Source organism: Leucopleurus acutus (genome assembly GCF_964270905.1).
Source record: "Leucopleurus acutus genome assembly, chromosome: 17".
Lineage (NCBI taxonomy): Eukaryota > Metazoa > Chordata > Mammalia > Artiodactyla > Delphinidae > Leucopleurus > Leucopleurus acutus.
In genome coordinates, this window is record NC_139159.1 from 65,558,664 (window position 1) to 65,585,583 (window position 26,920).

Below are 26,920 nucleotides of genomic sequence, written 5' to 3' on the forward strand. Positions count from 1 at the left end.
GTTCTTATTAGTTATCTATTTTATACATATTAGTATATATATGTCAATCCGAATCTTCCAATTCATCCCACCACGACCACCAAACCCGCCACTTTCCCCCCTTGGTGTCCATACATTTGTTCTCTACATCTGTGTCTCTATTTCTGCCCTGCAAACAGGTTCATCTGTACCATTTTTCTAGGTTCCACATATATGTGTTAATATATGATATTTGTTTTTCTCTTTCTGACTTACTTCACTCTGTATGACAGTCTCTAGATCCATCCATGTCTCTACAAATGACCCAATTTCGTTCCTTTTTATGACTGAGTAATATTCCATTGTATGTGTGTACCACAACTTCTTTATCCATTCATCTGTCGATGGACACTTAGGTTGCTTCCATGTCCTGGCTATTGTAAATAGAGCTGCAATGAACATTGTGGTACATGACTCTTTTTGAATTATGGTTTTCTTAGGGTATATGCCCAGTAGTGGGATTGCTGGGTCTTATGGTAATTCTATTTTTAGTTTTTTAAGGAACCTCCATACTGTTCTCCATAGTAGCTGTATCAATTTACATTCCCACCACCAGTGCAAGAGGGTTCCTTTTTCTCCACACCCTCTCCAACATTTGTTGTTTATACATTTTCTGATGATGCCCATTCTAACTGGTGTGAGGTGATACCTCATTGTAGTTTTGATTTGCCATTCTCTAATAATTAGTGATGTTGAGCAGCTGTTCATGTGCTTCTTGGCCATCTGTATATGTTCTTTGGAGAAATGTCTATTTAGGTCTTCTGCCCATTTTTGGTTAGGGTTGTTTGTTTTTTTAATATTGAGTGGCATGAGCTCTTTATATATTTTGGAGATTAATCCTTTGTCAGTAGATTCATTTGCAAATATTTTCTCCCATTGTCTTTTCGTCTTGTTTGTAGTTTCCTTTGCTGTGCAAAAGCCTTTAAGTTTCATTAGGTCCCATTTGTTTATTTTTGTTTTTATTTCCATTTCTCTAGGAGGTGGGTCAAAAAGGATCTTGCTGTGATTTATGTCATAGAGTGTTCTGCCTATGTTTTCCTCTAAGAGTTTTACAGTGTCCGGTCTTACATTTAGGTATCTAATCCATTTTGAGTTTATTTTTGTGTATGGTGTTAGGGAGTGTTCTAATTTCATTCTTTTACATGTAGCTGTCCAGTTTTCCCAGCACCACTTATTGAAGAGACTATCTTTTCTTCATTGTGTATCCTTGCCTCCTTTGTCATAGATTAGTTGACTGTAGGTGCGTGGGTTTATCTCTGGGCTTTCTATCCTGTTCCATTGATCTATGATCTGTTTATCTGTGGCAGTATCATATTGTCTTGATTACTGTAGCTTTGTAGTATAGTCTGAAGTCAGGGAGCCTGATTCCTCCAGCTCCATTTCTTTCTCAAGATTGCTTTGGCTATTCGGGGTCTTTTGTGTTTCCATACAAATTGTGAAATTTTTTGTTCTAGTTCTGTGAAATATGCCATTGGTAGTTCGATAGCGATTGCATTGAATCTGTAGATTGCTTTGGGTAGTATAGTCATTTTTACAGTGTTGATTCTTCCAATCCAAGAGCATGGTATATCTCTCCCTCTGTTTGTATCATCTTTAATTTATTTCATCACTGTCTTATAGTTTTCTGCATACAGGTCTTTTGTCTCCTTAGGTAGGTTTATTCCGAGGTATTTTATTCTTTTTGTTGCAATGGTAAATGGGAGTGTTTCCTTAATTTCTCTTTCAGATTTTTCATCATTAGTGTATAGGAATGCAAGAGATCTCTGTGCATTAATTTTGTATCCTGCAACTTTACCAAATTCATTGATTAGCTCTAGTAGTTTTCTAGTGCATCTTTAGCATTCTCTATGTATAGTATAATGTCATCTGCAAACAGTGACAGTTTTACTTCTTCTTTTCCAATTTGGATTCCTTTTATTTCTTTTTCTTCTCTGATTGCCATGGCTAGGACTTGTAAAATTATGTTGAATAATAGTGGTGTGAGTGGACATCCTTGTCTTGCTCCTGATCTTAGAGGAAATACTTTAAGTTTTTCACCATTGAGAATGACGTTTGCTGTGGGTTTGTTGTATATGGACTTTATTATATTGAAGTAGGTTCCCTCTATGCCCACTTTCTGAAGAGTTTTTTTTATCATAAATCGGTGTTGAATTTTGTCAAAAGCTTTTTCTGCATTTATTGAGATGATCATGTGGTTTTTCTCCTTCAACTTGTTAATATGGTTTATCACATTGATTGATTTGCGTACATTGAAGAATCCTTGCATCCCTGGGATAAATCCCACTTGATCATGGTGTATGATCCCTTTAATGTGCTGTTGGATTCTCTTTGCTAGTATTTTGTGGAAGATTTTTGCATCTGTATTCATCAGTGATATTGGTCTGTAATTTTCTTTTTTTGTAGTATCTTTGTCTAGTTTTGGTATCAGCGTGATGGTGGCCTCATAGAATGAGTTTGGGAGTGTTCATTCCTCTGCCGTTTTTTGGAAGAGTTTGAGAAGGATGGGTGTTAGCTCTTCTCTAAATGTTTGATAGAATTCACCTGTGAAGCCATCTGGTCCTGGACTTTTGTTTGTAGAACATTTTTAATCACAGTTTCAGTTTCATTACTTGTGATTTATCTGTTCACATTTTCTATTTCTTCCTGTTTCAGTCTTGGAAGTTTATACCTTTCTAAGAATTTGTCCATTTCTTCCAGGTTGTCCATTTTATTGGCATAGAGTTGCTTGTAGTAGTCTCAGGATGCTTTGTATTTCTGTGGTCTGTTGTAACTTCTCCTTTTTCATTTCTAATTTTATTGATTTGAGTCCTCCCCCTCTTTTTTTTGATGAGTCTGGCTAAAGGTTTATCAATTTTGTTTATCTTCTCAAAGAACCAGCTTTTAGTTTTATTAATGTTTGCTATTGTTTTCTTTGTTTCTATCTCATTTATTTCTGCTCTGCTCTTTATGATTTCTTTCCTTCTACTAACTTTGGGTTTTGTTTGTTCTTCTTTCTCTAATTCCTTTAGGTGTAAGGTTAGAGTGTTTATTTGAGATTTTTCTTGTTTCTTAAGGTAGGCTTGTATTGCTATAAAACCTGTAATTGATTTCTAATCTCATAGCATTGTGGTCAGAAAAGATGCTTGATATGATTTCAACTTTCTTAAATTTACCAAGGCTTGATTTGTGACCCAAGATGTGATCTATCCTGGAGAATGTTCCGTGTGCACTTGAGAAGAAGTGTAATCTGCTGTTTTTGGATGAATGTCCTATAAATATCAATTAAATCTATCTGGTCTATTTTGTCATTTAAAGCTTGTGTTTCCTTATTGATTATCTGTCTGGATGATCTGTCCATTGGTGTTAGTGAGGTGTTAAAGTCCCCCACTATTACTGTGTTACTGTTGATTTCCTCTTTTATAGCTGTTAGCAGTTGCCTTATGTATTGAGGTGCTCATATGTTGGGTGCATATATATTTTAAATTGTTATATCTTTTTCTTGGATTGATCCCTTGATCATTATGTAGTGTCCTTGCTTGTCTCTTGCAACATTCTTTATTTTAAAGTCTATTTTGTCTGATATGAGTGTAGCTACTCCAGCTTTCTTTTGATTTCCATTTGCATGGAATATCTTTTTCCATCCCCTCACTTTCAGTCTGTATGTGTCCCTAGGTCTGAAGTGGGTCTCTTGTAGACAGCATATATATGGGTCTTCTTTTTGTATCCATTCAGCAAGCCTATGTATTTTGGTTGGAGCATTTAATCTATTCACGTTTAAGGTAATTATCAATATGTATGTTTCTATTACCATTTTCTTAATTATTATGGGTTTGTTTTTGTAGGTCCTTTTCTTCTCTTGTGTTTCCCACTTAGAGAAGTTCCTTTAGTGTTTGTTGTAGAGCTGGTTTTGTGGTGCTGAATTCTCTTAGCTTTTGCTAGTCTGTAAAGCTTTTGATTTTTCTGTCGAATCTGAATGAGATCCTTGCCGGGTAGAGTAATCTTGGCTGTATGTTTTTCCCTTTCATCACTTTAAATATATCGTCCCACTCCCTTCTGGCTTGTAGAGTTTCTGCTGAGAAATCAGCTGTTAACCCTCTGGGAGTTCCCTTGTATGTTATTTGTCATTTTTCCCTTGTTGCTTTCAATAAATTTTCTTTTTCTTTAATTTTTGTCAATTTGATTACTATGTGTCTCAGAGTGTTTTTCCTTGGGTTTATCCTGCCTGGGACTCTGCACTTCCTGAACTTGGGTGGCTATTTCCTTTCCCATGTTAGGGAAGTTTTCAACTCTAATCTCTTCAAATATGTTCTCGGGTCTTTTCTCTCTCTCTTCTCCTTCTGGGACCCCTATAATGTGAATGTTGGTGCCTTTAATGTTGTCCCAGAGGTCTCTTGGGCTGTCTTCATTTCCTTTCATTCTTTTTTCTTTATTCTGTTTGACAGCAGTAAATTCCACCATTCTGTCTCCCAGGTCACTTATCCGTTCTTCGGCCTCAGTTACTCTGCTATTGATTCCTTCTAGTGTATTTTTCATTTCAGTTATTGTATTGTTCATCTCTGTTTGTTCTTTAATTCTTCTAGGTCTTTGTTAAACATTTCTTGCACCTTCTTGATCTTTGCTTCCATTCTTTTTCCGAAGTCCTGGATCATCTTCACTATCATTATTCTGAATTCTTTTTCTGGAAGGTTGCCTGTCTCCACTTCATTTAGGTGTTTTTCTGGGGTTTTATCTTGTTCCTTCATCTGGTACAAAGTCCTCTGCCTTTTCATTTTGTCTATCTTTCTTTGAATGTGGTTTTCCTTCCACATGTTCCAGAGTTGTAGTTCTTACTTCTGCTGTCTGCCCTCTGGTGGATGAGGCTATCTAAGTGGCATGTTCAAGCTTTCTGATGAGAGGGACTGGTGGTGGGTAGAGCTCAGTGTTGCTCTGGTGGGCAGAGCTCAGTAAAACTTTTATCCACTTGTCTGCTGATGGGTGGGGTTGGGTTCCCTCCCTGGTTGTTGTTTGGCTTGAGGCAACCCAACACTGGAGCCTACCTGGCTCTTTGGTGGGACTAATGGCGGACTCTGGGAGGGCTCATGCCAAGGAGTACTTCCCAGAACATCTACTGCCAGTGTCCGTGTCCACACGGTGAGCCACAGCCACCCCCCCGCCTCTGCAGGAGACCCTCCAACACTAGCAGGTAGGTCTGGTTCAGTCTCCTATGGGGTCACTGCGCATTCCCCTGGGTCCCGATGCACACACTACTTTGTGTGTGCCCTCCAAGAGTGGAGTCTCTGTTTCCCCCAGTCCTGTCAAAGTCCTACAATCAAGTCCCGCTAGCCTTCAAAGTCTGATTCTCTGGGAATTCCTCCTCCCATTGCCGGACCCCCAGGTTGGGAAGCCTGACATGGGGTTCAGAACCTTCAATCCAGTAGATGGACTTCTGTGGTATACGTGTTCTCCAGTTTGTGAGTCACCCACCCTGCAGTCATGGGATTTGATTTTATTGTGATTGCGCTCCTCCTACCATCTCATTGTGGCTTCTCCTTTGTCTTTGGATGTGGGGTATCTTTTCTGGTGAGTTCCAGTGTCTTCCTGTTGATGATTGTTCAGCAGTTAGTTGTGATTCTGGTCCTCTCGACAGAGGGAGTGAGTGCATGTCCTTCTGGTCTGCCATCTTCAAGAGCCAACCTTTTGATTTTTTAAATGGAGGTTTCGTTACACTGGCATGATTAATTAACTCTGTGGCCATTGGCAATCAATTCAACCTCCAGTCCCTTTCCCCTCCCCAGAAGTCAGGGAGGTGGGATTCAAAGTTCCAATCCTGTAATCACATGGTTGGTTCTTCTGGCAACCACCTTTAGGTGTGTGTGGAAAGTCACCTCATTAACATAACACAAGACACCTTTATTGCTCTCATCACTTAGGAAATTCCAAAGGTTTTAGGAGTTCTGTGCCAGAAATGTGACAAAGACCAAATATGTGTTACTATGAATCACAACATCACAGAGACATGGAAAATAATTATATAAATAAAATAATTCATTTTAGATGGGGGTAAGTCATAAGAGGGAAATGAAACCAGATGGAGTGATAGAGAATGACCAGGATTTCATGCGGTGGTTAGTGAAAACAGCTGCCACATTACTCATTTCCAGTGGGGCACCTCTCACATGATGGTCCATGTGGACAGCGCTCCCTGGAGTTATGCAGTGCAACAGCCTTGAGGAAAAGCTTCTACAAACTTGATGTTTTGAGTTAATGCCTAAAGGATGGGATTGAACCAGCCTTAAAGAAGGACTGCAGGTAAAGGAAGCAAGTCTAAAGGTACTGAAGCTGGAAAGGTTGTGAGGGTTAAGGGCTCTGGATACATACAGGCCTGGATTCAGATTCCAGCTGTAGCACTTAGGAGCACATCCAGTTACTCACCTCTGAGGCATCAATTTTCTTGTCTGTAAAATGAGGATACCAGTACCCACCCCATTTGACTATGAAAATTAAATGAGATAGTGCGTGTAAAATGCTCACTCTTGTGCCTGATCCATACTAAATAACCAATAATTGGATGTTTCTCTTGTTTTGTTTGTGTACTAAATGGAAAAGAAAATGCTCTCTGGGCTTCCCTGGTGGCGCGGTGGTTGCGAGTCTGCCTGCCGATGCAGGGGACACGGGTTCGTGCCCTGGTCCGGGAAGATCCCACGTGCCACGGAGCGGCTGGGCCCGTGAGCTGTGGCCGCTGAGCCTGCGCGTCCGGAGCCTGTGCTCCGCAACGGGAGAGGCCACAGCAGTGAGAGGCCCACGTACCGCAAAAAAAAAAAAGAAAATGCTCTCTGGAGAAGCTAGAGTTTTCCCTAAACTCATGTCAACTTACCTTGTACCTTCAGGCCCCCAAAATGCTCGGTCAGTGCTCTTTTCAGTACATCTCTCTGTGCCTTGGGTTTCCCATTTTTGAGAAATAACAATCTCATAAGGCTCTTATGGAGATTAATGAGTTAATACATTTAAAGGTCTTGGTATAGTGCCTGGCAAGTAGTTAAGTACTCCAAAAACAACTAATGATAGCTATTGTTATCATTTTTAGTACTATACCATGCTGATTATCTGATACCTTGAAAGACCCACACGAATCCATCAGATCGCCTTTATATATTGTCTGTACATACATGTTTTCATCACCGACAATATGTTACTGAACCAAACTCAGGTTTGCTTTCCTGCGCACAGTAAAGCCAATCTACTGACACCAGGTTATGGTGAAGGAAAGGGCAACATTTATTTTAACAGTGCCAATACAAGGAGGATGGGTGGCTCCTGCTCTAAAACCCTGAACTCCCCAATGGTTTTCAGCTAAAAGTTTTTATAGGCATAATTTGGGTGAGGTCTGCAGGGTGTGTGGCTTTCTTCAGGTTGGTTGGTGGTGAGATAACTGGGTGGTACTCCAGGAATCTTGGGCTCAGCCTGAAGTTACCACCTGGGTGGGGGCCTTAGTTCCTGCAGAAGAACTCAATGATATTGTGATGTATATTCCTTGAGGAAGAACCAGGACCCTGCCTCAAGGCTGCACTGTTGTTGCTTGACTGCTCCTCCCTTGTTTCTGCATTTGCTCCCTTCCTGGTTTTGTTTTTTTGTTTGTTTGTTTGTTTGTATATTGGTGGCTTGTGGGGATCTTAGTTCCCTGACTAGGGATGAAGCCTGGGCCTGGCAGTGAAAGCACTGGAGTCCTAACCACTGGTCTGCCAGAGAATTCCCTTCTGGCACTTTAAGATCCTGTTAAGAAAGCAATAGTCATCAATTGTTGTGCCCCACATTCGTTGGCAAACCCTATCTCTCAGGGTATATTGGAGACGTAGTTTTGATTCTAAAGGAAGTTCTTTTCCTGAGCACACCTTAATTGAGACATCATTCCATTTGTCCATCTGTCTTTAGTGGGCAGCTTCCCAAGTCTAGAGATTTAGGATTCATGCCGGAATTATGTAAGCAAAGATCACCACCTTGTGCTTCTGTTGGCACAAGCTTTCTGCAGGCAGGGAGTGGAGACACAGGTTGCTGCTTGCCTTGTACATCTGATGAAGGTGGTGAGCAAAATAATGGAGTGCTCTGTGAGGAACTTGGCGAAGTGTCTCCTGTCCTCACATCTGGAATTTGACAACTCTTTTCCTTTGCCTGTCATTCTGACTTTCTTTCTTTGCCTCCTGGGACCCCATAGCATCTTCTAAATTCCCTTTGTTCCCTTGGGGTTAAACATTAAACTCATTTCTTCCTGAAGTCTGAAATGTCTGGGTCCACAGAGGCCAGTTCATAATATAAACTTTATGAAGGTGGCTAGTGACACGTCTTGAGATCCAACCTGAGTGGATGGGTCTTGGGTGGATAGGCCAGTGAGGAGGAGAAAGGAAGAGAGAAGAAGGGCATTGGTTCTGTTACCCTAACTTTGAAAATGTGTATGTGAATGTAGCCAAAACTCTGAGAGGAGCCCAGATTTTACAAGTTCTGGATGTTTCTGCCACCGTGAAATGTGAAGAAGTAGAATACTTGCCCTTATTCTTGAGCCTGGGAAACCCATGGACCATGTGACTCGGGAACATGAAGGTGCATTCATGATTAAGCAGAGAGGCTCCCAGGTCTGGTGTTTCATAGCAGGAAAGGGAAGGAAACAAATGCTGTGAACTCTAAGGAAGACGAGTCTGCACATGTCAGACCAGCCAGTCTGTGTGAGACAAAGAACCCCTGTTTTTTTCAGATTTTCTTTCAGCCAATCTGAGCTACATTGGGTATGAAAAACTGTTTCTAGTGCTTTCCTTGCTTGAAACAGAATGAGAGGAGTTCCCTGGTGGCCCAGTGGTTAGGACTCCGCATTTCCAGGGACACGGGTTTGATCCCTGGTTGACCCCACAAGCCACGTGGTGCAGCCAAAGAAAGGAAAAAAAAAAGAAGAAGGGGAACGAGGAGGAGGTCCTGTACCATCTTTTTGTTTGTTATCACCAGCTGGTAATCCACTCACTTACTTCTCTCCTTACCAGTCCATGGTCTTTGTTTTCCTTCTTGCTGACGAGAATTAGCTTGTCCCGTACTCCACACTTCCACATGAGTGTATAAATGGAAACAAAAGCATGAAATCACAATCATCTCTTTTTACATTGGTAAGAGACTTTGTAAATTTGTTGGTTTATTCTGTCATTCTATGAATGGAGAAACAGTCCTAGAAAAATTAATAAGAATAACAGTAAACAATAACAGCTAATGTTTATTGCACCCTCAATATATACCAGCTAGTCTGTTGTTTTCTAGGGATGATCTAACGCAACTCCGAAAGGTAGGTTCTAGTAAAAATCCTCATTTTATAGGCAAGGAGCTCTCTAGGGAGGTGGAGTTGGTGGCACGAGGCCACACACCAGCCAAGTGGTGGGTCAGAATTGGAACCAGTCACTGACTACTGATGGTATCTGGCTCCTGTGGCCGCCCGGGTGGCCCAAGGATCCAAGATCACACATGCTCGTAGTAGCAGAGAACCACTGAGAGCCAGAACTAGCTCCTTGCAAGGACTCCACTTGATGTTGCTGTGGGGTCCACACGTATCATTGCACTCCTCAGCTGTGATGATCCAGGGCTCATTCCCCTTCCCTGGTGGCTGCTGTTTCACGCTGACTTTCCTCCTGCAGACATCAGGGGTTACGCCTGTTTTCCTCTTTCTTCTCAACGTCACTACGTATCATTTGGTTCATCCTTAGGGTTTCCTTTGTTACAAAACTGGGGTGTGTGTGTGTGGCTATTTTTCCAAGATGCTCTTCTGCAAGCAAACACTCAGACACTTTTGTTCTCATGCATGCATTTCATTTCATTCATTCAACACATAATAATAATAATAATAATTTAAAAAAAAAAGTAACTTGGGAGCCCTAGAGGATAGGAACTACATCAACAAATCCTATATCTCCAGGACCTAAGAAGGTCCCCAGCACACAGTAACCTCTCAATTAATGTTTGTTAAATAAAAGTTTGTGTTTGTAAAAATCTCAAATTTACAATATACTTTCCTGAGATGAAAGTGGCTGCGAAGCCTTGCTGCCCCCTCTTTCCTGCCTTATTTCTTAGACGGCCTGTGAGAGGCACTCCACCCCCCTTTTCATTCGTTCCTGGAAGCAGCCTTGTGTGTATCTTAGTTTTCCCTAGGTCCTCCCATAAGGCCAGACTGACATCTACTGGAGCACAGGAGACCTTCAGTCTGGCATCTTTCTTGAAGCTTAGAGAAAAGAAAGTGAACTTACAGCAAGGACAGAGGACAAAGGGAACTTCTTTTTTTTTTGTCATCCCCTACCCCTATCTTGTCCCCCCCTGCTTCCCTCTCCCCACTGGTAACCACTAGTTTGTTCTCTATGAGTCTGCTTCTGTTTTGTTATATTTACTGGTTTGCTGTATTTTTTAGATTCCACATGTAAGTGATGTTATATAGTATTTGTCTTTTTCTGACTTATTTCACTTAGCATAATGCCCTCTGAGTCCATCCATGTTGTTGCAAATGGCAAAATTTTATTCTTTTTATTTGTTTGGTTTTTGTTTTTGCGGTACGCGGGCCTCTCACTGCTGCGGCCTCTCCCGTTGCGGAGCACAGGCTCCGGACGTGCAGGCTCAGCGGCCATGGCTCACAGGTCCAGCCACTCCACGGCATGTGGGATCCTCCCAGACCGGGGCATGAACCTGTGTCCCCTGCATTGGCAGGCGGACTCTCAACCACTGCGCCAGCAGCGAAGCCCAAAATTTTATTCTTTTTATGGCTGAGTAGGATTCCTGTGTGTGTGTGTGTGTGTGTGTGTGTGTGTGTGTGTGTCTGTGTATCTCCAGAATTACTTCTTTACAAGGACAGGCGTTTAGGTCACAGACCCACCTTAAAAGGAATGAAGGCAAATCCCCAGGACTCCAGGCTTCTAGAAAGAGTTTCTCAACAGTAGTAGTGATACAACTACTGAGCCCGCGTGCCACAACTGCTGAAGCCCGCGCACCTACAGCCTGTGCTCTGCAACAAGAGAAGCCACTGCAATGAGAAGCCTGCGCACTGCAACGAAGAGTAGCCCCCTCTTGCCACAACTAGAGAAAGCCCGCGCACAGCAACGAAGACCCAACGCAGCCATAAATAAATAAATTAATTAAAAAATGATAATAGTGATAGTTATTGAATGTCCATTCTGTGCCATGCCCATGTTAAGTATTTTATGTGCATTACTAAGTGTTTTATTTACTTTCTGCACATTGTTCCGAGTAACCATTTTCTAATGCATGTCACGATGTTTTATCAACTCCACCTTTGCTTTTGATCTTCTCCCTCCCCTACAACCTCCATCATGAGAACAACTAGGTTATAAGGCCAGGGCTTTGTGATATAGCTAGACTTATCACTCATGCACGAATGTGCGTACACACACACACACACAGATGTGAAGGAAATGAAACTTTCCTCTTAATGCAGGTTGTGAGAGTTGTGCTGTCTTTTCATTTCTGACAAATTCTTCATTCTTGGATCTGTTGTGCTTTTCTTACATGAATTAGAAGTCAGGAAGAGTGTGTTGAAGTTTTCACTTAGAAATAGGAACATGTCATCTGATTCTGGAAGACTGCCTCAACAGCCTAGCTAAGTTACTGACTATGACATTTTCTCAGGAGAGAAAGGGACTGTTCATAATCGAAGCTCATTAGTGCCTAGAATGAGAAAAACTCAATGGTGATGTGTATTTATGGTTTTTTAACACAACGCACGTAATTGTTAGGGGGCTTCCTGAATTCAGCTCGCAGCCCTGTGAAGCAAGAGCAGAATGCACACCCACCCGCCCAGCCGAGGGCTGAAGTACCCGCTTCTCACTCCTTGGAAATGGCTTCTGTTTGCATCAACTATATGGCAGATGCCTTTGGAGGATGTCAACCTCTTCATATGGAAAAGAGCAAGTCCAGCATGCATTGCTGTGTCAGGCGAGTCTGGCGGGGCCAGACATTCGTAGGGTTCTGTAAGGGCCAAGACCTCCCCTTGTAGGAAGAGAGACTGTCTCTCATTTGCCTGCTGGAGTCTAACCCCTGCCACCCCAAAGGGAATCCTACTGCAAAAAATAAAAATAGTGCGTGCGGGCTTCCCTGGTGGCGCAGTGGTTTAGAGTCCGCCTGCCGATGCAGGGGACACGGGTTCGTGCCCCGGTCCGGGAAGATCCCACATGCCGCGGAGCGGCTGGGCCCGTGAGCCACGGCCGCTGAGCCTGTGCGTCTGGAGCCTGTGCTCCGCAACAGGAGAGGCCACAACAGTGAGAGGCCCGCGTACCGCAAAGAAAAAAAAAAAAAACAATAGTGCGCGCACAGCTTCTCATTCAGTACTTGTCTTTCTTGGTGAAAAGTTTCTTTACGGTTAGTGTCCAGACTCTAGACTAATTTAAAGGAAAGCTTTCTTTTAAAAAAATTTATGCTGACCGTGAGTTGGAGTGCAAGGCTATTTCCTTTTGATCCTCCTTGCCTTTTGTTTCCTCGACCACCAACTGACTTTCTCTCTCGCTTACTCTTTCCTTCCCCATTTTGACATAAATCTGTTATTTCTCCTTATCAGCCTCTGGCAGCCTCTTCCAGCAGTTACTGAACGCTGAAGTCTGTCTCTGGGAGGGTGGCTGGGATGCGGCAAACATAACATGAGTGTGGGTGCAGAACTACGTAATAGTAGAAGCCCTGGAGAATCTGTGTGGAGAGGCTATATCTATTGGTGGGTCCATGCTGGATGACAAACAAGAAATAGAACCAAGGTCATGTCTTTGCAAATCAACCCCAGTTAAATTAAATCAGAATTCCAGCAGACTCATCCTTATGCCCTGTAGCTGTCTGCTTCATATTAACTCTATTTATACGGTTGTTATGTCTTATCACTGAAGCCCTGAGCAGACTCCTTTTGGTATACCTCACATCCCTCTCGTATAACTCCGTAACAAAATGATTCATTTCCAAACATAGACATTAAAGATAGTACTAGGGTCTATTTTAATATCCTTACTTGGGCAGTTGCCCTGTGGAATGTGAAATGCACCAACAAATGAGATGAATAATTACTGGCACCAGGCATTTCCACAACATTTATCTTGTTTAATCCTTGTAACACTCATGAGGTTGTTGTGAGAATTAAATAATTCATGTAGGGACTTCCTTGGTGGCGCAGTGGACATGGGTTCCAGCCCTGGTCTGGGAAGATCCCACATGCCGTGGAGCAACTAAGCCCATGCACCATAACTACTGAGCCTGCACTCTAGAGCCCGTGAGCCACAACTACTGGACCTGCGTGCCACAACTAATGAAGCCCATGTGCCTAGAGCCCGTGTTCTGCAACAAGAGAAGCCACCGCAATGAGAAGCCCACACACTGCAACGAAGAGTAGCCCCCACTCGCCACAAGAGAAAGCCTGCACTCAGCAATGAAGACCCAATGCAGCCAAAAATAATATATATATATAATTTAATTAATTTAAAAAATTCATATAAAGCGCTTATTATATGCTTGGCATATGTTATATGCTCGGCTTAATATCATTATACTTACTATAATAATTATATGATAACATCATGTGGTTTTATTTTCAACACATACCAGCTGGGAAATGTGATTGTGGTAGATTAACTAGATGCTTGACACCAACACTGCTTCCTCTTCCTGGGCACATAGAAAGTCTATATTATCCAGCCTGCCTTGCATCTGGGAGGGACAGTGTAACTCAGTTCTGGCCTATGGTATGTGGGTAGAAGTTATGGATGCCACTTTCAAGGCTGGCTATAGAATATCCTGTGAAATCTTATGTGTCTTCTCTGCTCCTTATATGGAGCTAGAAGAGAAGGATTCTGCAATACAGGAGCCACGTGATGGAAAGAGCCTGGATCCCTGAGTCATCTACGGAGAACAGCATTCTGATTCACATCAGGCTACGATGTGAGAGAAAACAAACTTTGTTTAAGCCACTGAGATTCGAGGGCTTATTCATTATTGTAGCATAGATCATCTTACTCTGACTAATACAACGATGTTGAAGAGAAGGGAAACAAATTTTCTCTAAATTAGTTATTTGAAAACAGTTCATTACCAAGTAAGGGAGAAGTAAATATTCACACATGAAACAAATCTGCAAAATTGTGTGTGGAGTTTTAGGAAAGCTATAGAGCATCATTCTGCTGGGAGGTTAGATTCCAGGTTTGCATAATGACAACAATGGCAGAACTGAGACTTGAATCAGGTCTGTCTGACTCTAGGACCAGTATTTTTCCTTACTCCATCCTACATCAGTTTGGGATGAACCAGTCAAGGTGCCTCCTGCAAGCGTCAGTGATAAAGTACAAAGTCTCAGAGGCCAAACTAGATCAAATGATGTGTTAGCCCAGGGCTTTAATAGGTCAAGAACAGTGGGGAAAGAGAGAACCAAAACGCAAAGCTAAAGAGGCAGTGCTGAAAGTTCAGCATGGTGAGATGTGCCGTAAGAAGGGAAATGTACTACAAGGCCAGAAGACAGAAGAGGGTAACAGGACTGAGTGTAGAGGGACAGAATCAGGAAGAGGGGCTCAACCTGGAGACTGAATTTCATGTAATGCTGGCCAAGGGGACAGCCCTGATGGACAGGATTTGAGGCAAGTGAATGAGAACAGCAGGAACCCTCCAAAAATCCCTACAAATGCCAGCTAGCATTTCTGTGTCATGATCATGGATTACAGAAATGCACAGGATATGAAGACTAGCTCCATTATCACTTAGGGTAGTCAGATTTGGGGTTCATGGTTTTTCCAGCAAGATTAACCACCTCATCTCCAATTTTTCTGAGCACCAGACACCTGTATTTTAAGAGCTCACTTAGCTCTCATTGGTATAGACATATTAATAGCTGGCAAAACTACCCAATAGCATTATTAAATACACATTGTTGAATATGCTTTTGGTCTCCTGGCACTCATTCCCTTTTTTTTTTTTGGCTAACAACACCTCTATCCTTGAGGTGAATTGCCTCTCCCTCATTTTGTATAGTTATGATAAGATGTCTATCATGGTGCCCTAGTTTCTCCTAGTGAAAGAATGGGCCCCAAACCCAAATTAAATCAACACTCTCTTCCAGGACTTTGAACTTTGAGCAGAATAACACATGAATGGGAAACACAGTTGAATTTCATGAACCCAGGTGGTCCCTCAAACCTACCCTGGTTCTTTTCTTCTCTAAGCCTGGTCCCAGAGCCTTCGGATGAAATCTGTGGGCTATGCTGACCTTTGGTGACGTGTGGAGTAAAGGCACTCAGAATCAGGACAAGGTGGTTGGGTAAGCCTGGAAGAGCGCAGGGTGTCAATTCCACAGAACAGGTGGAGACCAAGAACCAGATACAGAATCAGGTATCTGCCGAAGAGTTCAAGCAAGTAGAAACAGTCAAGTTTAGGAGTTTAGGAAATCAGATTTCCTGATTAATTTAGAAATGAATGGTAGGTCAGTTAGGATGTTTTTTGTTTGCAAATGACAGAAAACCAGCTTGAGCTAGCTTAAGGGGAAAAAGGACTTTATGGCTTTATTAACCCCATTGTGATAGGAGCAGTGATTATATAATTTATCACCCACCTGGAACACTTCTGAGAACGAAAGAGGGAGATGTTAATGATTAAGCTGGGATAACAGATGTAAACTGGGCCTGCCTTGGGCAAACTGGAATGGATCTTCATGTAAGGAAATCAGAATGAAAGAAACCTAAAAGGCTGCCAGGCATCTCTCTCTTTGTGTAACAGTTATTTTTCTCTACTTTCTACTTCTCTTCTGTGGGCTCTATTTGCATAAGCGTTTGTAGCAGGGGGCACACCGCCAGAAGGTCCAGGCTCAAATTCTTACAGATTACCAGTCAGAGAAGAAAAGATGCTTTTCCATCTGCTTCAGTATAAAATAACCTGCCCCAGAATTTCAGGCAGCCTGCCCTGTGTCACCTGATAACCCCTGGACCAATCTTTGTGAACAAAAGGATACATTCCTACCATTGGTTCACCTTGGGCCATATGCCCTTCTTGTGTCGATGACATAGGAGTACCATTAATCAATAGGCCCAGTAGTTTAAAGCAGCAGTTCCCCAAAGAGAAGAGTTATTCTGAGAGACAAAACCATATATATCCACTATGACAGCCTCTTACAGAGTGCCTGCTGTCAAATCCACTGGCAGTATGGGAACCTAAAACACAGCTATTGGATAAAATACACATTATACGAAATACAGCTGTCCGAATGCTGGAGCTACCATTAACCCATGTATCCAGGAAACTCTTTACAATCCACTTTCACAAAGTGGATTGCTCTATCCCTTTGGAGTCTAGTATATAACAGTCCATTAGAGATATGGAAGGCCCCAGGGCTTGGTGTTCCTATGAGCCTCTAGAACCTCTCAAATGAAGTGAACTTACCCCAAAAAGGCATTGGCAGAACCATAAGGGCAGTGGGCACCATGAGTTTAGAGGGGGAGTCGGGAACAGAAAGACAAGTGAGGACTCCCTAGAAGAGGGTTCAGAAAGAGGACGCTAGAGGCAGACTTCCCTTCCATCACAGCTTGGCTGAGCTCCCAAATCTACTGCCACTGGCTCCTGTTTCAGCTTGTTGTTGGAAAGCACCACCGTTTATGATAAAACCTGGAACAGAGACGCTACCTTCTGCCACCCTGGGATGGTCCTCTCCACCTTGCAGAGGATCGCATGGTGGCTAAAACTCAGCAGCAGTCTGCTTTCTCCCTGCCCAGCCCTTCCCTGGGAGAAAAAAAGGAGTGGATAAGTGTGTGAAAGGCTGCCTGGGTGACTGTGGGCTCCCACCCAAAGAAGCCACTCGGCACAGTGGCTGGGTGGAGAGCGAGGCCCAATGGGATACTATTTCGCAATGGATCCCTCACCACAGTGAGGAACACGGTGTTTACTGGAGAGAGCTCTTCACCCCAAGGTCCCTCTGTGCCTTCCAGAAAACTGCAGCCTGAACTCTAATAAATAACCCAGGGCTCAGCCCAAGCCCTTGGAGCGGATGGGGCTACCCTTGCCACAGTGCTGAACAACAGGAATGTTGCCAGTAAGCCCTGCCCTTTGGAACCAGTCAGTAAGGCTGAAAACGCTGGAAGCTGGACACACTTTTTGGGACTCCACATTCTAAATGGGAGATTCCACGTGGGCTATTAATAGGTGAATTCTCTCCTGCTGAGCTTAAAGTATCTGGGTCAGTCACAGGAAATTCTTGGAACTAAACAGTATGTGAATAAACAAACAAGCATGGACATCTGGTTCAGGAGAAGTAGCTAATGAAATATGTCATAGCTCAGCTTGTTCTAGAGTTCAGGGTAATGAAACAAATTGATAGTTGATATCATCATTTCAGTGCTGGTCTGTGGTCAGTGTACCTATTGGTGGTCCCATTTTGTTCATTTGTTTTTTTCAAATGTTTCGTCTCTCTTTATTCACTGTTCAAGACAGACTATTTCTTTTTCAATGTTTAATTCAAATATGGAGTGGTTGCTGCAGACCCCTTCCAGACTGAGGCACTCAGTCGCCCAGCTGCTGGGAGTGCAGGTGGCCAGTAACCCTCAGCTGAGCCCCTTTCTGGTCCAGCTAGAGAGTATGAGTAGAAAAGTGGTTACCAGGGGTTGCGGATGGGGAAATATTAAGAGGTTGGTACAATAGTACAAGCTTTCAGTTATAAGATGAATAATGTCTGGGACTACCCTGGCGGTCCAGTGGTTAAGACTGTGCTTCCACTGCAGTGGGTGGGGATTCGATCCCTGGTTAGGGAACTGAGATCCCACATGCCGAGGCGAGGCCAAAAAAAATAAAAAATAAGGTCTGAGGATCTAATGTATAACGTGGTGACTAAAATTGATAACACTGTATTGTATAATTGAAATTTGCTAAGAGAGCAGAACTTAAATGTTCTCACCAAAGACAAAAATTTTACAGGGCAAAAAAAAAAAAAAGAGAGAGAGAGCTGCCTCATCCAAGGTCATGGCCCTTTCCTTGGAGACAGTCCATATCTTTAAAGAAAGGACTGATGGGACTTCCCTGGTGGTCCAGTGATTAAGACTCTGTGCTTCCACTGCAGGGGCCACGGGTTCGATCCTTGGTCAGGAAACTAAGATCCCACATGCCACAGGGTGCGGCAAAAGAAAAACAAAAAAAGAAAGGACTGACATACTGAACAGAAAATTCACAAAGACTTGAAGGGACACTGCTGAAAAGACAATATGTGGTTAGTTTGAGTGTATAAAGGCCTGACTCTCGCACTCCCAATTTGATGTCTCTGAAGGACGACCCTAATTCCAGAACTCCCTGTGGGACTGGCCAAGGACGGCTTTCCCAGTCACCTGCTCTCCCTGTTCAGTGAAGTCTTGACTCTCACAGGTATTGTTCCTGAGAGCTCCCACCCAATAAACTTTTTGCATATAAATCTCCATCTTGGAGTTTGTTTCCAGATAACCTGACCCCTGATAACGTAAAACACAGTTACAGACAAATGCATTGACCATGACTGTACAACTTGACGAATTTTTACAAAATGAGCACACCTGTATAACCGGCACCCAAATCGAGAAACATCCAGGGTGGACAAACAGGTCCTACTATATAGCACAGGGAACTATATTCAATGTCCTGGAATAAACCATGATGGAAAAGTATTTAAAAAAGAATGTATATATGTATAACTGAGTCTCTTTGCTGTACAGCAGAAATTAACACAACATTGTAAATCAACTATACTTCAATTAAAAAAAGTAAAAAAAAAAAAAGAAAGAGAGACATCCCACATGCTCTCTTCCCATCACTAAGGGTCACCATTATTATCACTTCCAATAGCATAGATTTGTCTCTTTTAGGGCTCTATTGAAATGGTGTCATATAGTGTATACTCTTTTTGTGTCAAGTTTCTATTGCTCAACATTTTGTGAGATTCACTCATGGTGTTGCATGAGGTTGTGCATAATTCATTCCTGTTGCTATATATAGTCTCCCACTGTGACAAGATAATGCCATTGATTTATCTACTCTGTGGTTGATGGGCATTTGGGTAGTGCCAGTTTGAGGCAGTTATGAACAGCACTGCGAAGAACATTCTAGAATAGGTCTTTGGCAGGGCATGAATGCTGATTGCTGTAGGGAATTTAAAATACTTAGTTTTAGTAGATATTACCAAACACATTACCACTTTCCAAAGTGGCTGTACCAAGTTATACTGCCACTTGCAGACCATGAACATTAAAACCAATACTTGGTGTTTTCCATCCTGAGCCATTGGGGTGGTGAGTATATTGTGGTTTTAATTTGCATTTCTCTGGAGGCCAATGAAGCTGAGCACATTTTCATATGTTTTTGGCCATTTGGATATTCTCCTTTGAGAACGTTCAAGTCTTTGCCCATTTTCTGTTGGGTTATCAAGACAATTCTTTCTTTATTGTTGGCTGTTGGGAAACCCTACAGAGGTCATCTTTGGTATAGAGGGAAAGAGGAATGGTATTTTGTCCAAGGACAAAGCATGCAGGAAAATATGCAGGAGATGATAAACACGGGCTTCAAAGTTGCTGGAAAAGGGAAGTAGAAATGAGATTCATCCACAGCAGCAAAGCCATAGACTCATGTGGAGAAACGTAAATTGAGATGGCGTCCAGGAAGCCATGGACACAGATGGGGTCCAGCTGTGGGATGCAGGGAAGCCAAAGAAGTGGCTTTGGGTGGGTACCAGCAAGAATCACAGGAGTCCACTCAACTGATAAGACTCTCAATACATAAGAAACATTATTCACGATTGCCAGAATAGTTAGAAAAGGCTGTGGTTCCCAGGGGGCATCCAAACAGAGGTTAAAACGAAACAGAATGGTTATTGTTAGACTTGTATATCCAGGCAGAGTCACGAGATCATTAAGTGGGTAGCACGGTTTTAGAGCAGAAGAGTGGGTGCACGCTTTGTTTCAGGTTCACTCAACCACCACATGTGAGAAATAACAAGGGCAGAGTGACCGAGAACACAAAAACATCATTTTCTAGGCAGCTGTGTTCCTGGCGCGCAGTCCACAACCTCAAACAGTAGGAGGGGGCCAGAGTCAGATCTACTGTGACTTTGCATCCTCTTTCTACCTGTCTAAATCAGCCCTCTCCACACCCCAGCTCTGGCATCAGACCAGTCCTTACCTGCCCCGGGGACTTTTGAAGCTACTCTGGACCTTGTTTTTCTATCAGTTTGACCTGAAGGGGTTTCTCATGCTGATTCTTGGGTCCCGGTGGCTCACCCTAAAAACTGGGACCCTGTTTTGCCCTTTTCATACCGCTGAGGACCTGTGCTCTGGTGAAGACCTTAACTGTTTTGTTAAGAATAGGTTCTCCTCAGGAACCTTTTTATTTTAGAGTTGGGGTGAAGAAAATGGATACTTTCCACAAACCTAGTCCACCCTATTGATCCTGCAGGAACCTTGTGCCTGTTAGTTACTAGATAAGGACTGCAGAAAAAAATTACTTTCATTCATTGATTCAGTGATCCTTTTTTTTTCTTAACATCTCTATTGGAGTATAATTGCTTTACAATGGTGTGTTAGTTTCTGCTTTATAGCAAAGTGAATCAACTATACATGTATCCTTTTTTGTGCATCTGAAGAATAGGGAAGCTCAGACTCCTTTCTCTCGGTGTTTAACCTTCTTTTATGTTTTTGTTGTTTAATGGGAAGAATTCATTGAAAAACTCTAAGCACAGTTTCTACAACAGGGGTTCTCAACTGGGATTGATTTTGCCCCCAGGGGACATTCATCAATGTCTGGAAACATACTTGGAGCATCTAGTGGGTAGCATCCCTCGATGCTGCTAGACATCCTACAGTGCACAGGACAGCCCTCACAACAAAGAATCATCTGACTCCCAAGTTTAATAGTGCTACAGTTGAGAAACCTTGTTCTGCTCTTTCCAAGGCCAGGAATTGCTTTTTGTGTTGTGGTTATTCCAAGCCAAATTCTTTGGCATTATATTTACTACAAATATCAGTAACTTACTAGCACTTACTATGAGATGTGCATTGTGCTAGGACCTTTGCATTTATTATCTCATTTACTTATCAGGAAAATAGGACATGCATAATATTATTGTCATTTTACACATAAGGAAACAGAGGTTCAAAGAGATTAAATAATGTCCCAAGGTTATATAGCTCATAAGTGGCAGAGCCGGCATTTGAAACCAGGTTTGACACAAGCCTAGGCCTTTTACCAACTTACTTGACTAGTTATTGTAATAATTTCATTACTTGACATTTTTATGAGGTTTTGTAGTTTTAAAGCACTTTCGCAAGATCAGCCCCAAAGCAGGGTTTCGTGGTAAAGCACCAGCTTGAAGTCTAACATGTGTTTGAGTCCTAGTCCTTTGCTCACCTCGTGACCTCAGAGAATGACTTGACTTCTTTCGGCCTCTGAATTCTCATCTCTAAAATGAGAGCATGGAACTAGATGATTTTTCAGGGTCCTTCCACTGCTACTCTTTTTTTTTTTTTTTTTTTTTTTGCGGTTCGCGGGCCTCTCCCGTTGCGGAGCGCAGGCTCCGGACGCGCAGGCTCAGCGGCCATGGCTCATGGGCCCAGCCGCTCCGCGGCTTGTGGGATCTTCCTGGACCGGGGCACGAACCCGTATTCACCGCATTGGCAGGCGGACTCTCAACCACTGCGCCACCAGGGAAGCCCCAGTGCTAATCTTTTTACCGAGAGATGATATAAGGTAAAACTGCAATCTGTATCATTGGCTAGCAAACTTCTTGATTATAATGTATAGTAAGAGATTCATTTTGCATCATGACTCAGCATACACACACACACACACACACACACACACACACACACACACACACACACAATTGAAATATAAGTTCTACAGAGCATACGGAAGCTGCTAGACCCACCGGCTTTTGCTGCCGTCATACACAATCTCCAAATCTCAAAGCAGCCAGCGTTCTGTCTGGCTCACAAGGTGGTTGGGGACACAGCTCCACCTTGTCCTTCCAGGACTCAGGCTGATGGCGCAGCCTCCATCTCAAATGTCACCAGTTTTTTATTTTTTTTCCTTTTATTTTATTTTTTAATTTTTATTTTATATTGGACTATAGTTGATTAACAATGTTGTATTAGTTTCAGGTGTACGGCAAAGTGATTCAGTTATACATACACATATATCTATTCTTTTCCTTTTTCATTTTTCTATTCTTTTTCAAATTCTTTTCCCATTTAGGTTATTACAGAATATTGAGCAGAGTTCCCTGTGCTATACAGTCCTTGAGAGCCTGCATGCCGCAAACTGCAGAGCCCACACGCCCTGGAGCCCGCGCGCCACAACTAGAGAGAAGCCTGTGCACCACAACGAAGAGCCCGTGCTGCAACGAAAGATCCCACATGCCTCAAAGAAGAACCCACGTGCTGCAACTAAGACCCGATGCAGCCAAAAAAAAGAAAAATAGAAGAAAAAAAAAAAGACTGGCGTATATCCAGTTGGAAGTGAAACAGTTAAGAGTAAATCCTAGTTTTAGCCAATCAGAGGTTATTTTACTGGTTTTACACAGGCAATGTCATAGTGTCCATGTTTCTGCTTAAAGAGAAAACAAAACCAATCAGAACGTTGCTTTATTTTAACACAATTAGTCAGGCTCTCATCACAGGAAGCAAACTCTAATCACTCTAATCACCCACTGATACAGCAGGAACAGATTATTGATCTGGCTGAAGAGGGGCAGACCCGCAGTGACTGAACTGAGCAGGTATCCAGAGTGCTGCAGTATTTAGCAAACAAAGAAAAGCCACCCCTTGGATCATGGATGTTATGGTTAGGAAACCCCCAGTACCTCGGACACTATGAAACAACAACTGAGTTTGTAGGAAACAGACTGAACCCACACCCTAGAATGAGAATTATTTACATTCTACAATTAACATTCTATAATTATATGGCTCAAACTCCATATATGGCTCTCACAACAGTGAGAAGCCCGCGTAACACACAAAAAAAAAAAAGAAAGAAAAGGAGTCCTCAAATCTGGAAGCTTCTCCCACCCAGCCTATAGCCTGGGGTTGTCTTTGTGCTCACAGCTTCCCAGTGAGTCAGAAGATATCTGAATGCTTGGATCTGCCTGACGTTTTGCTGTTTATTTAGGACAAGACCAAGCCAAGAGTCACATCATTTAAAACACGTGAAAAGAGGTAAGTAATTTGTCTCCTATTAAAAAGGTGAGACGCATTGACAAGATTAACAGAGGCCCCTCCCTTCTGCAGAATCCAGCCCACAAACTGGGTGGAGAGTTGGACGTGAACTGTGAAGAGAGCGAGAGGGAAGGGCGGGTCTCGGACTTGGCGGATTTCGGTTGGGTGTGGATTCTGTGTTTGCGAGAGAAGATGCAGCAGGGTCTTTCTGCAATGAGAAGCCCCATAACAGAAATTAAGGTAGGTCCTGGTCCATAGACTTTTTTTTTTTTTTTTGCGGTACGCGGGCCTCTCACCGATGTGGCCTCTCCCGTTGCGGAGCACAGGCTCCGGACGCGCAGGCTCAGCGGCCATGGCGCACGGGCCCAGCCGCTCCGCGGCATGTGGGATCTTCCCGGACCGGGGCACGAACCCGTGTCCCCTGCATCGGTAGGCGGACTCTCAACCACTGCGCCACCAGGGAAGCCCATAGACCTTTTTTTTTTTTATTCAGGAGAACCTCAAATGCCCGACTGACAGGTGGTTGATGGACACGTGTGGAGAGGCACAGCCTAAGACAAGAGTGAACGGTGAGGCTACCACTAGTGTAGAAGGCATGCTCCTCCTAAAGCATTCAGCTCACATCTTTAGTTGTTTTAAAACAACATAGAACAAAATCACTGCCCCAACAAAACACCTCTGCAGGCCCCACGCTCCCCTCGACCCACACGTTAATAAATCCTGATTGAAAGGGTCAGAAGCTGGTGGAGCGGTGCCTCTGCCTATTCTAAAGGTTGCAAATTTGCCATTCAATGTTCTTTTCACTTTGCCACTTCAGCCTTGCTCATAAGGACAGCCTTACTCAGATGATTTACCCAAGAACATGGTGATAATTCTTTCTGGAGACAAGGGTAGAATGGATCGTATTAATTACATCCAGGTGTGGTTATTTACTATGTTAGAGTTTAGAATCTATACCAGTAAACATAAAGATGATTTTGCATCCATCAGTACTATCTGGTTATGGAAATGTGTTGATTTCCAGAGTTATTTAAACTTTATCTCTTTAAGCAAACGAAAGCCATCAAGCCAATAATAATAAGTAACATTTATCCTTCTATGAGTCACACGCTATATACTTTGCATGGAATACCTCATTGTCTCATTTAATGCTTGCAACAACCCTCCAACGTAGGTATTGTTATTAATTTCATTTTACAAATAAGAATGCCGCTGAGGACAGAGAGGTTATGAGACTTTTCCAAAGTCACACAGTAAGTGGCAGAGATGGAATTTGAACCTGGGGGTGTGGCCAAGTTACCATCCATAATTCTAACTAATTAACTAACAGTAAACCTCTTGTCCTTCCATGGACTCCACGAATTCTCTTGAATTCTTTCGTAGGCCAGTGGAGGGAGATACTGCAGAGCCTTAGACCTGCAGCCATCTTTACTCCCACTGCCTGGTAGAAAGAGAGTTTCATGAGGCGTGTTCCTTGCAGCCCCTTGACCCCTATATCTTCTTGGAGCATCGTTATCTCTGTTGAAGTTCCTCAGAGCAATGGCGAGGGTCTCGGAGTAAGGGCCTAACTGCATACTTACTGCCAATTGGAGCGTGTGAGAGAATGTCCATGTTGTGCGTGGACAGGTAGATGAAAATCCTATGAGCGTGAAAGCCTGATGCATCCCAGGTGAGTGAGCTAGGACTGGATGGCTGTTCCCCAGGGCTAAGACTTCCAAAACTGGGGAGACCACTTGGCTTCCTTTTGACTTCCCAGGTAGCATGCCAGATACGGAAGGCATGCCCCCTTGAGGAGTGAAAATGTTTTGGGGTGCAGAAGCTTGGGAATGCTTGGGAAAATGTTCGGGGTGCACCTGCTGGGAATTAACAAAGAGAGATTTTTTTTTTTAGTTCAACGCCGGTCAAGATGTTTTCTGCTTCAGTACCACGGGGACTTGGTATCAGGTCCCTAGAGAAATAAGGACATAAAGGGATTGTTAATGAATCAGATAGCAAAGAAGAGTGAGGCCGATACGCAGCCTTAGGGAAGGGAGGGAGTGAAGCTGCCTTGCTTGTGATGGAATAAAAGAGTTTGACCCAGGTGGGATAACATTTCAATATCTTCAGCCTTTAACAGGCTGTAGCTGTTGCAGTTTGTAAACTGCTTTCTCTCGGCCTGGATAGGGTCTGGGTTCCTCCTTGGCTGTCTTAGTCTCACTTTGGCTCTGTCTGGCCCAACAGATCACCTGAGTTTCTGCCACATCTCCCACCTAAGCCCTCTGGGCCTGCCTATCCATTGCCCATCCACCGTCAGGCTCTGCCCCGTGGCAGCCTCATCCTCTGCCACAGGGCGTTGGGTAGGTTTGCAGGTTCTGCTGCCTTCCAAGGTCTCTTGGAGCTTCAGGGACTCCTGGGCCCTGGGGCTGAGAGCTGCCTGGAGAACCTCAAAGTCAAGGCCTCCCTCTACTAACTGCACCGACCACCAGGTTGCCAGAAGTGGCTGTCACTTTTCAGAGTCTTAACTGAGAAGGAAGGTAGAAATCTCTCTTCCTATTGGCTTTCTTCTCCAGGTTTTAGGCTTTCTCCTGGAGAGGGGAAGTCAGGACACACTCTGAGCACTGCATTCTCCATCCTTCTTCTCTGACCTCTGTGATTTAAGGGAACTTAAAGTGACTCACTGAATAACCTCTTTGGACTGTAGTTTCCTCATTTGGTCCATTCTCACTTTCTTCTTCCCATAATCCCATCAGTTACAAGAGGTGAGCTTTTCTTATTTCCCTGACATTGCAGCCACCTTGAAACATGGAGCAAGAAGTCTTTTTTTTTTTTTTTTGGCCCTCCCACACCCATGTGGCTTTTGGGATCTTAGTTTCCCGAGAGCCCGGGGCCATTGGCAGTGAAAGCGCAGAGTCCTAACCACAGGACAACCAGGGAATTCCCAAGGAGCAGGAAGTCTTGTGTCCCAGCTGTCATGGGCAGAAAGGGTGGCTTTTCTATACTAGGAAGAACCCTTTGAATTAGTCCACTAGGCTTAACCTTGATGTAGTAAAAAGACTCCACAGCTAAAAGCTACTGCAAACCCTCATTATGTCTCCCCATAAAGCCTGATTTTATTGTCTTTCTAAAGAGGGCAAATACACTCTATCACCCTGAGGCTTAATAATGGCTCCTTCTCAGAGGCGAGAGAGTGCAATAAAACATAATTCAAGGGCGAAATTACAATGCACAGCGCTAACATTTCCAAACCACATTTTTAAAACTATCACCATCTAACCATTCCCTCAAGGCCTCCTTTATATTGAAGATCAGCACATATTAAATTGGAAGCATATTTCTGCTCTGCAAATTGATTCATGTTTCACTCAGATTAAACTACTCATCTTCAGTAACAGGTGTCAGGCAGCTACACCCTAATCCGTGTCCACAGTAAATGGAGATCTTATCCGAGGGTCTTTTGGTGAGAAGTTAACCATTTCCAGCACACAGCAAGTGCTCTTTCATCCAGGAGACCATTTGAGACGATACAGAGTGGAAAAACCACTCAATCTGCAGTTGGGAAACATAAGCTGTGGTCCTTGTTTTGCCACTCTTGACCTCTGTGATATAAGGGAATTTAAAGCGACTCCGGTAATAATCTCTTTGACCTTTCGTTTCCTCCTTTGATAAGACGCTCTCTTTAAGGACCATTCTCAGTATTTATATTGTTACTAAAAAACAAAACAAAACAAAAAACCTTCAGCATTCTTCATTTATAATGTTATGGAATG

General features: G+C 43.1%; 2 protein-coding genes across 2 annotated transcripts in view; both read left to right on the plus strand.

The window, feature by feature from the left end:
- The window catches only part of DEPTOR (DEP domain containing MTOR interacting protein), a 170,225-nt gene extending 147,972 nt beyond the window's left edge, over window positions 1-22,253 (plus strand). The window contains exon 9 of the mRNA XM_082858488.1: window positions 22,213-22,253. Within this exon, the coding sequence (XP_082714614.1) occupies window positions 22,213-22,230 (18 nt within the window). The 3' untranslated portion in view covers window positions 22,231-22,253. The remainder of the gene's footprint in view (window positions 1-22,212) is intronic.
- Window positions 22,254-23,307: 1,054 nt separating this feature from the next.
- Window positions 23,308-26,920, plus strand: part of COL14A1 (collagen type XIV alpha 1 chain) — a gene marked incomplete at its 3' end in the record, with an annotated part of 266,456 nt that continues 262,843 nt past the window's right edge. Inside the window, exon 1 of the mRNA XM_082858482.1 lies at window positions 23,308-23,414. The remainder of the gene's footprint in view (window positions 23,415-26,920) is intronic.